Source organism: Petaurus breviceps, unplaced genomic scaffold (genome assembly GCF_028583685.1).
Source record: "Petaurus breviceps papuanus isolate PSGF00001 unplaced genomic scaffold, PetGlider_PUasm1.0 98, whole genome shotgun sequence".
Taxonomy (NCBI): Eukaryota; Metazoa; Chordata; class Mammalia; order Diprotodontia; family Petauridae; genus Petaurus; species Petaurus breviceps.
This window is the reverse complement of record NW_027187460.1, coordinates 37,863,017-37,881,770: the sequence shown is the minus strand read 5'-3', so window position 1 is coordinate 37,881,770 and position 18,754 is coordinate 37,863,017. Positions and strand designations below refer to the sequence as shown.

Below are 18,754 nucleotides of genomic sequence, written 5' to 3'. Positions count from 1 at the left end.
GGGGAAGTTCAAAAGAGGAAACAAATTTAAAAAACTGTACATGGCAGAAGTTCCGAGTTTCATATACAATTCTCTTTTCTGTTCTTCATATGCTAAAATGTTTGTGTGTTGATGATTGTTAAACATATGATAAAAAGAAGTCATATAGAAGGAAGAGAAAAAGGGATGAGGAGGGAAAAGGAGGAGTAAAACGAGAAAAAGAGGAGGAATGGAGAAGAGAACAGAAACAGGAGGAGGGGAGAAATGGGGTGGGAGGAAAGGGGAGGGACAGGGAGATTTCAAGCCTGTTTGTCATTGAGCTGCTCTTGCCTTGTAAAGAGGAAATAGCCAGAGAGTCTGGAACAATCATTTGTCAGGATGGATAGTGTCAAGGTTATTCCTGTTCAAGGCAAGGACTGGACTAGGCCTCAGAGAGTCAGCTGTGTATTCCATGATCTCATACAGAAGAGCAATCAAGCTGGGGAGAGAGCAGTTTCCCTCAGTTTCTGAGATCTGAGAATTTACCAAGTTGTCACATGCTCTTAACCCAGGGTGACCAAAACTGTGAAGTGGAAGGATGCCTGTTTGACTTGGTGGCTAGCACTGTGATTGTGGCAAAGGTTGTGGGAGCTGGGGGCACAAGTTGTCAAAGTTGAAATTCAGCCATGTTGGCTCATGAAAAAGTCTAGCTGTCTCTTGAGAAAACTAGGAAATTTTCTTTTTTTGTCCCTACGTCTTATTTTTATATATTTTATATATTAAAAAAGAATAGCAAGTTGAACATAACAGACTTGCAGTTTCAAGTGTGCTCATCTTTTTTTTATTATATTATATTAGCTTTGTTTCATAAATTGAAAATTAAATAAATAAAAATTTAAAAAACAAAATAAGAGTACTTTCTAGAGAACCATTCACCCTAAATACCAAACCACCAACTTATAAACATATCTCCCCCCAATTCCCACCTATTTCTAAGTTGGTGACGTTGCTGTCTACTGAGATCTACATTCGTATCTCCTCAGAGACATGGAACTAAATTTTGAGCAACAGCAGTCTAAAAGATGAATAATACTGATATGGAATCAGGAAACACATGGTGACTTTGGTGATCAATAAGGATCTGCAGATAGATGACCACAAGGTTACTCCCCCAACAGCCACTCCAAGATCAGACTTGAGCATGACTATAGCTCCCTCTAACTGCTACACACCCATCCAGGGAGAGAGTCATAGCACCAACAATCATTTAGGTCACTCTTCTTGAGTAGAGTGGTCATAATTTCACTAAAGAATGTAAGGATTATAGATGTTCAAGCTATTTACAAATTGAGCAACTTTACAGAATAGAGTCTAGCTCTGGAGACAATTCCTTGCTGGTTTCTTTATTTAGATATTCCTCCAGATACAACACTTTTAGTCAAGCTTTCCTTGGACCACCTGTTTGTCCTATTCCTATCCCATTCCTTTCCAACTTTTCCTTGGATTCCTCCAGTCTTTTAAACCCAGATCTCTATATCTGTCCTGCCTATGCTCTTCTAGACCAAAGTAACACGAAATCATAGCCTGTTAGGTGATGGGTGATAGAGAGCCAGGTCTGGAATCGGGAAGACCTGAGTTTAAATCTGGCCTCAGATACTTACTAGCAGAGTGACCCTGGGCAAGTCACTTAACCCTGTTTGCCTCAGTCCTCATCTGCAAAATGATCTGGAGAAGGAAATGGCAAACTATTCTTTTATCTTTGCCACGACAATCCCCAAAAGGGGTCACAAAGAATCGGAAAAGATCTAAACAACCAGACAACAACAACATGTCCTGGACCCCTTCGATAGTCTGGTGAAAGCTATGGACCCTTTTTAGAATAATGTTTTTAAATTCATAAAACAAAGCACATTGGTTTCCAAAGAAAACCAGTTATACTGAAATACTCTCAGAATCCAGAGAAGCCCAGTTTTTAAGAAAGGAAGCCCTCCATGATCAATTTCCCTTTCTTAGACATGGGTAACAAATTCAAACCTAAGAAATATTCATTAAGCACCTACTTCATGTCAGATAACTTCCAGTACTAAAGAGCAAAAATCCAACAGTAACTGCCCATAAGGTGCATACATCCTACTGGGAGGACGTAGATGGTCACAGATAAGTAACAGATTTCCTTTCAGACTTCACATGCACTTATTTATTCAAACAACATGCAAATAGCCTACACAATACCACAGAACTTAGCACTTCCAAGAACATATGACGATTTCCAGCAAAGCATCCTGCATATTAATTTACCAGTGATGACTTATTCTTTGGAACATGGGGCTTGTATTGGCTAGTCCAAGGAAAAAAACAGGAACCCAGTGTGCCTTCTTTCTGCATGTTTTTGTGTTCTTCCTGATGTGTAATCAGAGACCACGCTGCCGCTGCCTAGAATTTCTCTAGTTTCCTAGACCCTATTCCACACCTTGGGCACCTATTTTTTTTCTCCCTGGTTTTCCCTTCTCAAGGTCTTATCTAGAGAAAGAGGGGGCAGGTGTTAAGGGATAGGAACTAAAATGTTTTGTCACTTTGATCTCTTTTGGTATGTTTCTTTGTGCAACAAGTAGCTAGCCTCATAGGCCTGGCTAAAGCAGGAATGATAAGGCTCCTCTGGTTGTTTGATCCTAAAAAGTTATTCATGTCATTATCAACAGATTCAGCTTTGAATTTCCACAGGTGGCTGCTACAAGGAGGAAAGGTGGGAGGGAGGGGGAAGGAGGCATATTATTTTGGTTCTTGGTTCCTCTTTTGGGAGGCAAATGAAGTTGTTTCACATTGAAAAGAAGAAAGGAAGATGAATACTTCTGGCAAATATTCAAAACCAGATGCTAACCAAAGTATGCACCTGCATCCATGGCACCAGTCAAAAGACAGAGACAACAGATGAGACAGAAAAGTTGGCAAGGAAACTTTAGGCAACTAGTTTTGTAACTTAGCCCTCAAGGGTCATTTGGTAGTAAAATATCCTTAGATAAGCCAGCCAGAGAAGACTTTTCAAATGAGAGATCTTTGGTAAGTGGTAGAAAATTTATTTTTATGTGAGCTCTGAGAAAAGTATCTGGATCACCAAAGAATGGATATATAAGGAAACCCCAAACAGAATCTACATTGGCTAGTATAATCCAGAAAGATTATTCCAAGTGAATAAGACCTCACAATCACCCTATTACCCTTTACTCCCCAGAAAATTGTGCCTGATGGGGCCACGAAGGGGAATTCATCGGCGCCTTTCAACATCTGTATTTGTTCTTCTAGCCTGAATACACGTGATTATCCCGAACTTGCAGCATGCAATTCAATGTCAGAAACAACGTGTATGTGTTTATAATACTTGCATGTCTCTGACAGTATGTTGCCAAGAGAAATCCACTGCTCAGGAAGATGATTTTGCCTGGCTGTAAAGGCAGAGAGTTCCCAGTTTTAATGGTGTCTGGATATTAGTTATTAATCTGCTTGTCTGCAGAAACAAGTAAGAGGAAATGATAAATTAATGCCGATTTGACAGGGTGGTTTTGGAAGTCATGGCACTAGATAGAGTCTTAATAAAAAGGTCATGTATGGTAACAAAACCTAAGTGAACCGACCAAAATAGATTCAGTGAGGCTGCCTTAAGCTCTCCTGGCGACACGATGACAAGACAATATGCAAATAAAAACATTCTAGCTGTTCTAAAACAGGAAATGAAAAATTGTAACATAACAAAAACATTTCCCAGAGCAGACATTCCGGCTCTGAGCCAGCTCTCTCAAGCCATTGTTAACAACAGCACAGTAGCTATTCAATATGGGAGTAGATGTATAGAAACTAGCCTGTGTGCTGGAGAAAAAAAATGCACCACAAAGGTAAGGAAAAAAATTAAATTGGGGGAAAGGGATGTTTTAGGAGGTAAAATATATACTGAGCCTAGTGATTGGGTTCCGTGTTGGACTGGGCATGGTAATAATGATATTTGATACCTGGATCACCTTTTATCCTGGGGCTGATTAAACTTTAACACGCATTATAGTGACACTCACTCAAGAAGTGTTGGCACCAGGATGCTGCAAACGTCCAGCGGCCAAGAGTGCAGTGTTTGGATGGTGGCTTTTAGGCAAAGGCAAAATTTACTCAATACATAATGCAAGTGAATTTTTAATACTCTGATACGCACTTCCCGATGTTCTGGACACTTTCATTCATTTTTTACAGAGGTCTCTCTTCTTCTGGAAGTCAGTATTAAGCCAAATAGAAACAGACAGAAAGGAATGTGAGGTAGAGAGTGAGGAGAGGGAGCAGAGTAAACCCACTGGTGTCATTAAAAATAAACAAACAAATAAATAAGAGGTCTTAAGTGGAGGTGTTATCCATGCCCCCCCCCCTTTTCTCCCACCTCTCCCCCTACTCCCAACTGGTGTTCTTTGCCAGTATGTTTTCCATTTCAAAATCTGTTTCCCTGATCAGGGCAGATGTTGTACTGTGAAGCAAAAGGTGCCTTGTTAAACGAGTTAATATTCACCATGACACAGACCATTTTCTCATGATAAAATTTCTTTTATAGCGCTGACCTTTTGGATTCATCTTCCTGGGAACTTTGGATGGTGGCAGCAATAATCAACTGATCTGCTGAAGGCCATAGCCCTTTTCTTACCTGTAATAACAATCTCTCATCCCCAATGATGGCAGCTTGGTTCCAATCAATCACTTCAGAGAATGGCAACTCCCATCCATTGCTCAGCATCACCGGGACGCAGGCAGCCTGCACAAAGAAAGGAATCATCGCCAGGTTAAGAAGAGGTACCAGAGGCTCCATACTTAATTAAGGCAAAAATCATAACCAATCAGATTACTATCATTTCCTATGTCCTTTGGATTCCAGACTCTTAAGACCATGAAGAAAGATCGGAAGAATTGAAAGACTAATACTCTAAGGAGTTCGGTGTCTGACAGGAAATCCTAAAGCATTATCAGATGGTATCAATGCTGTGCCTCCACTAGCCCAGTTAATAGTTTGGAAGTTTTACACAGGGCTTTTAAAATCCTATTTCTATCCTGTCCCCAAATCTGATCATTTCTGCTGCCACTGAATCAACAGGTCAGAATGGAGCAGTTTCATTAACAGTGATGAAAATTTGGCCCCACTGAAGTCTTAGCATAAAACTAGCCTTGAATATAAAACACTTTGGCCCATTTCTACAGACGCTAGTTAAAGTGACCCACCTCTAAGAGTCACACTCCACACAGAACAGCTTGTTCTTTGTCTAACAAGAACTTGATTACAAATTTAACAGCTGTAAGATATATCAACAATCAAATACACAGAATGGAAAATAAAGCCCCAAATACAACATTATACTAAAAGTTACTTAAAAATATAAACTTTAACAAAATAATTGGAATAATTATTTTGCTTTTTCTTCTTTAAAAAATGTCCCTTTTTGCTCTGTCTCACTTTACATTCTTTTTTCTAATTTCTTCACATTTGTGAATGTGTATTTGTGTGTTTCTTATTTTTCATGGTTATATTAACATTCCAGTCAATTCACAGAGATCCTGTCTTTCCTTTCCCTGAATTTATTTAGTAGAAGGTGTGTCCTTTTCCTTCTAAGTCAACTGAATCCGAATGTTCTCTTTGGTGCTAAGTGACACGAATCATTCTCACCTCCATAATGATAACAACTCACCTTTATATGGCATTGTAAGCTTTCCTCATGGGGCTGCTAGGTGGTGCAGTGAACAGAGTGCAACACTTGCAGTCAGGAAGGCTCATCTCCCTGACAGATATCTACTAGCTGTGTGACCTTGGACAAATCAGCTAACCCTGTTTGCCTCAGTTTCCTCATCTGTAAAATGAACTGGAGAAGAAATTGGCAAACCACTCTAGTATCTTTGCCAAGAAAACTCCAAATGGGGTCACAAAGAATCAGATATGACTAAAATGACTGAACAACAGAAGCAAACTTTCTTCATAACCACCTGGAGAGTTGGCTAAACGTGTTATAATTCCTACTATGCAGATGAAGAAACTGAGACAAAAACACTTGCCCATGGCTAACTGCAAGTCATCTGACATACTTGCCTATAGCCAAATAACTAGCTCAAGTTATATTAGGGTAAGACACAGGTCTCCTGACTCCACATCCAGAGACTTCTTCCATTATATCTTTATGCTGGTGGAATCCATGACATCATAACAATAAAGATCTTAAACAACTAACAAAAGCCCAGCTCTAAAGAACTGATGACAGAAAGGCCCAGATTGGTGAGATACAGGAGACATTGAGGGGCTGCAGGAACGTCTATGTTTGCTATGCTTTGGAGAATGGTGAGGGGAATCTTAAAGATTTTAAAGGAAAGGAGGCTGTTCTGTTTTTAGAAACAGCTACAACAGTTTTCAGCTGGAGGTGGTAGGAAGATGTAATTATGAAAGTACAAGACAGAAGTTTCTGGAAGAGAAGGGTATGTATAGATTTATAGGAAATACAATTCAGGGATGTAAGAACCTAGAGGAGTGGGCGTTGGGGAATAGCTAGCAGGATGGTCCTTAGGACCAACAAAGCCTGGTGGTGACTATCTAAGGGAGCCCACTGGCAACTGTTTCTATGCATCAAGGAATATTTAGCTCTTCAGGAAATGAGGAATCAGGAAAGAATAGTCTTTCCCCATAGAAGTTACCCCCAAGAAGGTACCGGAATTGGAGAATCACCAAACCTGAGGTCCCCTTGATGCTAAGTCACTAAAGCATTAGACCAAGCAACTGGAATCAATCCACCTTGCTAAGTATCACTTTCACTTGGGACTCAGACCATATTGAGTAGGGAATATGACAGACAATTTTGCTTTTATGGAGTAAAAACAATAAACTATTTTCCCACTTGCAGGGTTTGGGTATTGGCAGAGGTCAGAATGCCCCCTAAGGAATCCAGCTCTCATGCTTGTCAGGCAAATGCAGCAAACTGGTCTGGCTCTTGTGCTCAAACCAAGACTGGGACAACCCCCTTCAAGGGAAATAAAGCAACTCTGTGAAATCTAGAACTCATTTTAGGGTCCTCTCCCAAAGGCAGGGGGCTCTCACTGCAGAGGTATGTACAAGCAAGCACACAGAAACAAGTTGCAAGCCTCCAGGGAAACTCACACTTCCCCATCTCATCCCCCATCACCTCTTTAGGCACAATATTAAACACACCAGATCCAGTCTGAATTCCCAAGTCTATCTTAAGCCAGGAGGCAGTACAGCATGATGAATAGAGTGCGGACTTTACAGTCAGACTGGCCAATAAACATTAATTAAGCACCTACTGTGCACCAGGCACTAAGCATACACATATAAAGACAATCTCTGCTCCTGAGGAACTTAGTCTAATTTTTGTGGTTGTTCAGTCCTGTCTGACTCTTTGTGACCCCCTTTGCCGTTTTCTTGAAAAGATACTGGAGTGGTTTGCCATTTCCTTCTGCAGCTCATTTTACAGATGAGGAAACTGAGGCAAACAGGGTTAAGTGACTTGCCCAGGCTCACACAGTTTGTGTCTGAGGCCAGATTTGAACTCAGGAAGATGAGTCTTCCATTGTGCCACCTAGCTGCCCCAACAGTCTAATGGGGGGAGAGGGGTGGGGATGGGAGGGGGGAGTAGGTACTTCCTGGTAGTAAGGAAAGGTAAGATTCAAATCCCACCACAGCCACTTACTACTTGGGAGATCCCAGACAAATCACTTTACCCCTCTGATCCTCTACAAAACTGGAATAATAATGTCACCAACCTCAGAAAAATGTCAAGAAAATCAGAGATCATTAATGTAAAGTCATGGGTAGAGTCCTAGACTCGGAGTAGGGAAGACCTGAATTTGAATCCTGCCTCAGAAATTTACTAGCTGTGTGATCCTGGGCAAATCACTTAAGACTCAGTTTCCTTAACTATAAAATAGAGGATAATCATAGCATCTACCTCACTTGGCTATTGTGTAGTTCAAATGTGATCATTTAAAAAGCATCTTGCAAACCCTTGTAAGCAGTTTGTGAACTTCTGCCTACATCATATGAATCCCAGCCATTATTATCAGCGACTATTAAAGTGCTTCACAAACCTTACTGGGCTAGATAAATGGGAGCTGTTGATATTGGTGGTGATATGAGTATTATTAGCATTAATAATAATCCATAGAGTGCTTCGTACCTGCAATGCCTCCAGAAACCTAAAGGAGCCAAGCCTGCGACCACGGGGAACCAGACAGAAAGTGGCATTGTGCAGCATTTCTCGGTAATCATACCTGGAGGGAGAAAAATATGTAATTAGATAATGATGGCCATCAGATGGAATACACATACCTCTATATGCCAGACAGCCCAATGGATAGAGTTCTGGGCCTGGACTCAGGAAGACCTGAGTTCAAATTTGACCAGACCCTTTCTAGCTTAGCTGTGTGACCCCAGGCAAATCACTTAACTTCTGTTTGCCTCAGTTTACTGTCTATAGAATGGGGATAATAATATCACCTACTTCCCAGGTTGTTGTGAAGATGAAATGAGATAATAATTGTAAAGCACAGTGCCTGGAAGATCACAAGCATTAAATAAATGGTAGCTACTATTCTTACATGCTTGTTGTCTCCACTTATTGGAATGTAAGCTACTCCTTGGGGACAGAGAATTATTTTCTTCTTTGTATTTGTAGCCCCAGAGACTGCCACGTAATAAATGCTTTTTGATTGGTTGACTTACACATTCAAATCAAGTCGACTGAGACCAAATCAGTATAGTCATGAGCTCCGATCTTACTGTTCTCTTTTTTGGGAGGGGAGTTAGTTGTGACAGGCTCAGCAAACATTAAAGATTATGTTGGATGAGACAGTTATAATATGCTTTGCAAATAGTATCATCTGACACAAGTCCAGTGGCCGCCACTTCAACAGATTGGGTACCAGTGTCTGTGTCTTAGATGTTGAATTTTGTTGTGACAGCAAATGAAACATTTCCCCCCCTTTCTCTCAATGTACAATAAAATAAAAAAACACCACCCATTTTTTCTATTGGTTTCTAAAATGCCATTTCAGTCAGCCACAAAAACCTATGAAAGCTAAGATAGGTCTTGTTTGCCCGCACACCACCCCTTACATCCCCCCTCTCCAAAAAGGAAAAAAAAAAAAACACCAGTTACAACTAACTCAAGAAACCTTCACAGTAAGCACAAACAACATTTGCTCCTTCCTCTGAGCCAAAGTCTCTACATTTAGCTAAAGAACATTCAGCAACACAAGGCAAATCTTCCCATAGCAGAACAACTCAGATTTAGGGAGATGGGAAAATGAAGAAGGAAGGGAAAGAGATGATCCTAAAAAAGGGCAGGGGTTGGGGGAGAAGAGTAGGGGCAAGAAATCATTTGGGGCTATAAAAAAGCAAACGATCTGCTTTTAAAAGCACATCCTGAGTGACACCTTCTTCCCCAAGCCACTAGAGTAAAGTTTAGTCAAGATTAAATATCTCCTTTTCATTTACGCTCATCCCTTCTAACCATTTAGAGTAAACATCTCAAAGGTCTCCAGTTCATTATGAGGTAATCTGAGTTTTGTCAAGTCTGTACAGGGTAGAAGGCCTGGGTCCTGCAAAAGGACTGTCTAGGGAGCATCATGATGAGCCCCCACCCTCTCCTTTCTAAAGAGCCTCCACAGTTCTCCAGACAGGTGCTACTTCAGCAGTAACTTATGTCATCCACACTTTCTGACTCTTAATAGTCTAATTTAATCATAGCCCAAAGGCACTGGATATTCTTTCCTCCAGTTTTTTTTTTTTTTGGGTGGGGGGTACTGATGTATACATTTATATTTTTAAAGTCCACATCTATTTTTATATTCTTACACAAACTAGGCATATGGGAGTAAGCCAATTTTCAATTATAAACCCGTCATTAGGAAGACACATCTTGCAAAGGCCCATTTGCTTAAACAGGCGTGTACAACTAATTTGCACAAGAAAAGGTCACTGGGAATGGATTAAGATTATCTCCACAGAGAGTAAAATAAAAACCCTTGCTGCATTAATTAAACTACAAAATAGACTTCAAAGTGGATGAGATTTTTAAGAGGGATCAAATTTAACTAAATAAAAAATATTAAATTACAGAGGTAATGGTTTCTTTTCCCATCCTTAAACATTGGTACAGTAATTGACAACCAGCTTCAAGTTCAACTCCTGATCTTGCTGGGATACCTTTGCAAACTGTGGAGAAGGGGGAAAAATTTTTAAACTGAGTGTGTGGTATTTTTTTAATATAAAGAAAGGTCGAAGACTCTTCAGAGTACATTGCATGACAGCAAGGTTTAATAAATGCTTAAAATAGAAACCCCTGAGGGACCAGCATAGAAGGTCCTATATCCCCATCATTAGCCAACTCAAAATGTAAAACTCCATTAATGTTCTCAACTGCGACAAGTCCCAAAATTGCCAGTTTCAGAATTTAGGAAATACGGGGGGGTTGGAAGGGGGAAAGAGGAAGGAGAAAATGACTTACAGAGAATTCAAAAAGGGATCACTGTTAAATGATTACACTGGGAATATTGCAACATAGATCTGGAAATGAAAGGGACCTCAGAGACCATCCCATTCCACCCCCTCACTTGAGGGGGAAACTGAGACCCAGGGAAGTAAAGTGACTTGCCCATGGTCCCACAAGTAAAAAGTATCCAAGGTAGGATTCAAATTCAATCATTGTGAATTCCTCTCCAAATTTGGCAGTAATCCCAATGAATCACATTGTTCTCTAGATTTTTTAATGGCCATGTGGAGTGGCAATTTTTGCTTCCATGGCTATCTCAGCAAACAAGTAATATCTCTTCATTTTTTTTCTCATCAACTACCTACATTTCTGTTGCTGCTTTATATCCAAGGATCTATTGGAGGGGTTGCCAATCAAAATGTTCAATAATTCAGAGATCTAAGATTTTGTTGGGACTATATGGTATAGATTAAGAGGGCTACCTGAGATTCAGAGAATTTAAGTGACTTGCCTAAGGTTATAGAGCCAAAAATTGTCAGGGCCCAGATTTGAACCTAGGCCGCCTTCCTGAATCCAGATTCAGCACCCTTTCTCCTATTTGATACCTCCAGTGTGATTTTTAAGGGAACGGATATGGTTTGTAGAGGCAACAAGTTCTTGCTCAATCATGAAGTCAGTAAATCATTTTCTTTCCTCCTCTTTACTGCCTTCAACGTGTTGTTGTCCAGTCATGTCCAGCTCTTCCTGACCCCATCTGTAGTTATCTCAGCAAAGATACCAGAGTGGATTGCCATTTCCCTCTGTGTGTGTGTGTGTGTGTGTGTGTGTATGTAAACTTGCAAAACCCTTTCTGTGTTATCTCATTTGATCTTCACCACAACCCAAGGTACTATTACCAGAGTTGTTTGCGTGTTATCTCTCCTATTAGAATGAGTGCTACTTTAGCACAAGGGACCACACTTTTTTTTTTATTTTAAAGATTTTGTATCTCTAAGATTTAGCACAGTGGGGATACATATAGAAAGTACCCAATAAAAGGTGACTGACCAACTAACTGACCAACCCATGGACCTAGCAGGAAAGTTAGGGCTTCCTCAGAGTCCTCCTCCGCCCCCTCCCCATGGCCCTTCCTAATAGGACAGACTTTCTGCAAGTCCCAGATGCCCACCCTACCCTTGTGCATAAAGAAAAATTTGGCAAGTTATTTCAAAAAAGGTGTCTGACCCCTGATCTGACACCATCACTTCAGAAATCACAAGCCACTTAAAAGTGTATATAATTAACTAATGCACATGATAGTCTTAGCAGGGAGGTAAGTAGATGAGGGAGGTAAGTAATCTCCAAGAACTTGCAGCTTTAATTAATGAAGGATTTTTATTACCCATTTCAGGTGGGTATTAAGATCTCCACTGTACAGGTGGTGACACAGAGGACAGAAGAGTTTTAATAAATGACTGCAAAGGCTAATATAATTAAGCTGTACGGCCATGAACATAACCCAGAAATAGGTCCCACTTCATACACAATTCTCTCCTGAAAAGTTGTATGCATATGATATACTAGTGAGTCCCCACTTAAAATGGGTCTCTATAATAATACATAATTAATCCTCCCTAGAAATGTAAGTGCTATGATGCCTGCAGCAACTTCAATATTGTTCTGGCTGAAGGGAAAAATCCCAACAGAATGAGGTGAAAAAAATAAATATTCACAAGGGCAGACCCAAGGGGAAGAAGCAGAGCCAGCCCTCAAAAGAAAAATGACAGCAGACACCGAGATTCCTGACAGAGAAGGAATTTCTTACTGGAAGCAAGCTTGCTTTCTTATCATGAAAAGTTAAGTGCCTAGGAGTGTTGCTATAGATTAGAATCCTGATGCAGCATGGTATGAAAGGGAAGAGTCAGAAGATCTGTATCTGAGTCCCCACCAGCTCAATTCCATGTGGGTCTATGCCTCAGGAGTGGTGTCCTTTGCCCCCAGAAAATCTATAAACTTGCTCCCAGAGCCTGAGATCTCCTTGTGTCCAACTGGCTATAAGAGTTGCTTGTTTCCTATGGCACTGACCCTCCTAAGTCATTTATCTATAGCTTTTTAACTTGGGGTCCATTAATTTTTCTTTTAACAAACATTTTGGGAACCATATCTCAACAATTCCTTTATTATCCAATATATTTTACTTTATGCATTCAAAAACATTTTTCAGAGAAAGGGTCCACAGGCTTTAGCAGACTGCCAGAGGGGTCAAGGCCACACACAAAAAGGTTAAGAACAAGCCCAGATCTACAGGGATTGCTTCCCTTTAGCTTTCACATTAAAATATAAAATAAGTTACTGACAAGTATCATCCCACAATCCTCACACTGAGCTGCAGGTGGTGCCTGGATTGAAAGTTTCCTTGGAAGCTACCCAGTCTTAGACAGGTCCTCTGGGTCTATAAGTGAGTTTGGACTCCCTTTTCCATGACTCCCTTTTCTTTCCATCCTTCCCATGCTCACTAAGGTTCCTGATTTGCTACAGCTTCTCTGGATGCCATTTGTACCCAGAGGTCCTTGCCATTGGGTGATGGTGTGACTCCTTCCCAGAGCTGGCTGTCTGCTGTTAGCTTTGCCTGCTGTCAGTGCTGCCTAGGCTCCAGGTAATGCTCTAGGATTAGAAATTCATTTCTTTGTAATCCTCCGCAGCCCAATGCTTCCTAGCATGTTCTGTGCCCTGAATATAGGCAGTCTTTGCTAAATCAAATCAGGTATTTATCTTTCCCTTTCTATGGACTCCTATGCTCCCCAGGTCTGATGCTCTACTTTTATGCTTCCTTAAAATTCATTTCTTTATGTAGATTCTGAAAAAGGAAGTCAAAAGGACACCAGAAAACATCCTATACCTCAGGATGCAGCCTGAAAGCTTTTGGGGACATTCAACCTTTACCATTACCATCAATAGAGCAAGCATTTAGATCATGCTTTCAGGACTGCATCTCATTCAATCCTCACAACAACCCTGAGAGCTAGCAACTATTATTACACCAATTTTACAGATGAGGAAACTGAGGCTAAGAAAGTTTCATAGCAAGTAAGCTTGTTAAGGGTCACACAACTTGTGTGAGGCTGGATTTGAATTTCAACCTTCCTCACTCCAAGTCTCACACTTTATCAGCTTGTTAGAAAACGGACAAACTTAGAACACATTTCAGCCCCAAGCCCTCTCATTAGCAATTAAGCACAACTTGAAATATTAAATATGAGTTTAGACGTCTGGGGTCAAAAGATAAAGAACAACTACCTAGCAACAACAAATTATAATTAGGAAAGATGGGTTATGTGACTAGGTCCAGAAGAGTATGACAGATATGTGGCAAATCTTTAGGGACTGAAGGATGGGCTGGGTCTGAGAGATATAATTTTTTTTAAATCAATATATATTTTTTACAGGAACAGAACGTGGAAAGTAAGAAACACAAGGGTCAACCCCTGCCCCCTAGGATAAGAAGTCTTGAGGCCATTATCTTACCATTAATCTTTCTTTGTCACCTCTCTGCTGCCATCAGTCTGCTGCCCCACATGCAACAAAATCTAGAAGTGTGTGCCAAAGTACACCCCGTTCTACAAGAGGATGGGGATGCCACAGTCTGTGCTGAAGAGGAAGTTGTTTCTTGGAGATAGGAAAAGCCCTGGAACGGTGCCATCACAGAAACTTGCCCCAATGTATCCCTTCTTCAAACAGTCACAAACTCAAAAGCTCCTCAGGGTGACCACTAATCCTTTGCGGCATTTTCTGCTGCCTGTCTATGTGCATGGACTGGGAACAGGAGAAGGGTAGAAAAAGAAAAAAAAAGATGACAAGGAGAAAAGGCCAACTTTTTCTAAACAAGAAAATTTTAGAATCGTGGTATTTCAGAGCTGAAAGGGTCCTTAGAGAGCATTTCTACTGCTCTCTTTTGGCAGATGAAGAGACTGGGGTCCAAGGTCATGTGGCCAAATTCAAATACTACCATGGTGTCTCCCAGAGTAATTCTTACAGTAATCTAGTTATACAAACCTCACCTTTCAATTAATAATGTGACATCCTACCCCAGATTTTTTTTTTAGGTTTGAGGGAAAACTACAATTAAATTTACAGGGTCATTTGCTTAATCTATCTCTATGAACACATGGAGGTTAAGACTTAGCCTGCCCACCAGGGGAGAGGTATTTTTGTTTTCCAGTGGGGGAGTGGGTCCTTTCATTTCACTTTCTCAATAGAGCTCAAGATTTGGTTGGAAACTCATAAAGATTTGCAGTTCAATGACTTCCCTATTTCTCTCCATTGTAATTCTAATCCTCCCTTCTAGCCGCCAAAGTTTATAAAGACAATAGAGTCATATTTATAATCAACACTAATTTTACTCACAGTTTATTTCAGGAAAACTGGTTGTTGTTGATAGAGCTGGTCTTCCAGGCTGGAAAACCTGGGTTCTCCTATTTCAAAATGGCTGTGTGACCATGGTCAAGTCATTTGATCTCTCAGTGTTCTAGGCCAGAGATATCAAACTTGAATAGAAATAGGGGTCACAAAACCAAACATAAGGAGCTCTGGAGGCTGCATGTTGACTTAGAAAACCACTCTATTCCACTGTATTTTCACTTGTTTTGTTGAATATTTCCCAATCACATTTTAATCTGGTTTGTTTCTGCCTGAAGTCTACGGCCCTTGTGTTTGCCACCTCTGCAATAGGCAATTCCAACCACACTAATGAAACTGCAGTACCTATCCCTATCTCTTAATTGAACTGGTCCTTGATTCCTACACTCAGCCCTTATCTGGGAGCTCAGAAAGGATGCAGATTTCCAGGCCCACCCCCACCCGCTTCTGCAGCTTTCAACATTGAAATGATCTTTGAAAAATTATCAAAAGGAGACCTAAGAAGAATGTTTTTACTGCTTTCCCAACTTGATCCATTGCATTCTTTCTCACAGTGCCAGCTTCATTCAACCCTGGGATTAGGTGGATGCTTGGAATTCCAAGGTCATTCTTCTCTTGACCAGTGCAAGTGGTAGGTAAAGGGGCAGCCAGGAATGGGGGTTGTGCTAATCTGATGTACCTTGTTCACAGTTTAAACATTTTCCCTATACCCTATACTTGAGATATTATAGACCTGTAGGTTCCAGTTATTCTTAATAAAAATGATTACTTCCACCCACTATACTTTTGTGTCCCCCACGTTACCTTTACCACCAGTGAATCCCACCTGCCAAATTAAACCCCATCCTGAGTAGCTATTGAGAGGGAGGAGGGACTTTTAAACTGGCTAAGCCAGAGTGTCCAGATTCCCAGAGCAGTTTTAGAAAAAAAGTTCATTCCTCCAAAACAAAAACAAAAAAGGTTTTCAAGAGTAAGTGAGTATAGATAGGACTGAAACAGCACAAACTTGGCTTGGCACTTGCTCCTCTTTTAACTAAGGAGTCACAGTTGACAGAATGTCTGATTTGGATATCTCAGTGTGAATCCTGCTTCTGACACTCACTAGGCATGGTTCATGGGCCTCACTTATGCTCTCAGAGACTGTATTCCCTCTTTTATAAAATGGGAACAAATTGTATTTGTAATGCTTGTCTTACATGGTCCTTGCTACCTCTGATGGATGCACTGAGAGATACAGTATGGTGCTGAGGAAATGAGCAGTGGATTTGGAGTCAAAAGACTGGGCTGGACCTGGCACTAATACTTAAACTACCAGTGTGGCCTTAGACAAGTCACATCCTCTCTCTGGGTCTGTTTCCTCTTTAGCAAAATGAGAAGCGGTTTGTCTGTCTCTTGGAACTCTAAATTCTATGGCTGAGTACTTAACTGTTTATAGAGTGTGTAATTTGTTGGAAGGGTTTGTTTGGGAATTTGTTGGGAAATATCCGTTATGTCTAAACAAAAGGCATCAGCTACTTTGTTTATTTAAGCAATCTTATACTAATGTAAGATACACATAGCTAATATTTATGGAACACTTTAAACTAGAACATTCCACTTATTATCTCATCTGATTTTCATCATTACAATAACCCTTTGAGGTAGCACTTTTGTTATCCCCCTTTTACAGATGAGGAAACTGAGGCAAGCAGAGGTTAAGTGACTTGCCCTGGGACATACTAGCTAACAAATGCCTGAGATAGAAAGTGAACTCAGATTTTCCTGACTGCAAGTCAGGAAGGCCACATAATTGTCCCTAATTATTATATCCACTGGACACCAGAGAAGATTCAGCTGGCAGAGCCACACTGTTAGCCAGGATAAAAGAAGTTTCTTCCAGGGGGCCAACATGCAGGCCAATGCAGTACAGCAGACAGAACACTGGAGTAGATACCATGTTTCCCCGATAATAAGACACTGTCTTATTAAATTTTTTGGACAGAAAAACACCAGAGGGCTTATTTTTCAGGGGAGGGCTTATTTTAATGAACATTGACAGCAATTTTAATAAACAGGTAAATGTGAACAAAAAAATGTACCTTTATTCAATAAGCAAATCACTGGGGAAGAACAGGATGACGCGCTCACTGCTGCAGCTCTGATTGGATGCAGCTCGGAGTGCGGTGTGCATTTCACGGGGGGGAGGGGGAGGCGGTGCATACAGAGGGTACTGTAATGTAGCGTGTAGCGCAGGGGATCACCTTCACTACAGTAGCAATCTCAATAGGGCTTATTTTGGGGGGAGGGCTTATTTTAGAGGAATCTTACACAGTAAGGGGAGGGCTTATTTTCGGGTTAGGTCTTATTATCGGGGAAACACGGTAGAACTCAAGTCAGGTAGACCTGATTTTAAATCTCACCTCAGATATTTACTAGCCATGAGACCTAGGGCAAGCTCTCTGTGCCTCAGTTCCTTATCCGGAAAATGATGTTAGATCTGATGACTTTTAAGGACCCTTCCAGATCTAAATTCACGATCCTAAATGTTCTGTTCTACTGTGCTGACTTCCATATTAGCCATGAATATTGCCGAGACCAGTTGACCCTTTTCTTTTAATAGCAGCTGCCAAAGCCTCTTCAGCTGTAACACGTACACCTGAATGACATCACACTAGAAAAGCTCTAGAGAGAAGTCAGCAAGAATGTCTCCTTGGCACAGACTTTTCTGTTGTGGCAGAGTTACATCCTGCAGGATATGTCAAAAACCCTGGAACCGTTTTCTTTCTTTTTTTTCCCCCTTTCCCTTCTTAAGCCAAAAAAACGGTCATGGCACACAACCAAAATCCATCCACTACTTTTCTGGTATTCAGAAATACAGTGCTTTTTCCAGAAGAAGCATCTGGATTAGTTAAATTGTTACCAAGGACAGTTATTAAACACACATGATAATGTTGGGCTAAATACTTTGAGATTGCTGCCTAGTTTTCCTTTGTATTAGATTTCAGCTATTAACCAATCAGCCCATTTTCAGAGTATGAATTCTTAATGCAGATGGCTCTGAATGGTTGGCTACAGGGCCCCAAAAAATAGACCAATTTTGTCACATGGAATGTCTTGTTGCTTGGTTTCCATTAAGGTATCTTGGCTTTTGGATAAACTGTCAAGTAAAACTTGGCATTAGAAACACAAAGTGAGTAACTTCCTTTGTAGAGAACTTGACAGCTCAGCTATGTGTCAAGCAGATAGCTGCCTAATAGGGATCTCCAAAGGCTAATGCATCTTCCTTGGAAAGTTGCCTTTACCACAGGCTGCCTTCCTTGGGATTTGGGCTGGGCAAGATTGAGGGATGATCTTTACTGGGAGTGAACATACCATTGGCTGGTAGGTCATGTCCCTCTCCTCAAAGTGTTGGTTTTGGAATTAGAAAAAGTTTTGGAGGTGCGAAAACATAATTGGAAAACTTTTTTTTTTCCCTGCTTAAAGGGCTAATTGATTTCACAGGTGTTTAATTATCATTTGCTGTGAGATAATACCTTGTAGTGCCATAAAAAATGGATTTAATTTTCAAGTGCTTGCAAAACCAGCACCAAAGCCAAGTTCGAGCTAAAGCTAGATAATTATTCTATAAATCAAACACATTGCCTCCTTTCTTTGAAATTTTTAATACTTGGCTATAATGATATCTGACAACCTTGAAACTAACATAAAAAGGATTTTTCTGCCAAGTGCCAAGAGGCAGTCATTGGAGTATTTCAGTCAGTCTGCTTCATTAATATTGAGTCAGCCAGCCAGGGGACCCTGGCTTCAGACATCCAAAACATGCCAACGTGTAAAAGCAGTAGAGTAGAGCAAGGTACTCTGTTTCTTGTGGATAGTAAATGACCACTAAACTCCACAAAGAATTATAAAGTAAT

At 40.6% G+C, this 18,754-nt stretch overlaps 1 protein-coding gene across 1 annotated transcript in view; it reads right to left on the bottom strand.

Annotated features, from left to right (window-relative positions):
• EXT1 (exostosin glycosyltransferase 1) overlaps positions 1–18,754 on the bottom strand; it is a 367,673-nt gene that overhangs the window by 46,685 nt on the left and 302,234 nt on the right. Inside the window, exons 2-3 of the mRNA XM_069081060.1 lie at positions 8,151–8,244; positions 4,631–4,738 (exon numbers count right to left, since the gene is read on the bottom strand). Coding sequence (XP_068937161.1) covers positions 4,631–4,738; positions 8,151–8,244 — 202 coding nt within the window. The remainder of the gene's footprint in view (positions 1–4,630; positions 4,739–8,150; positions 8,245–18,754) is intronic.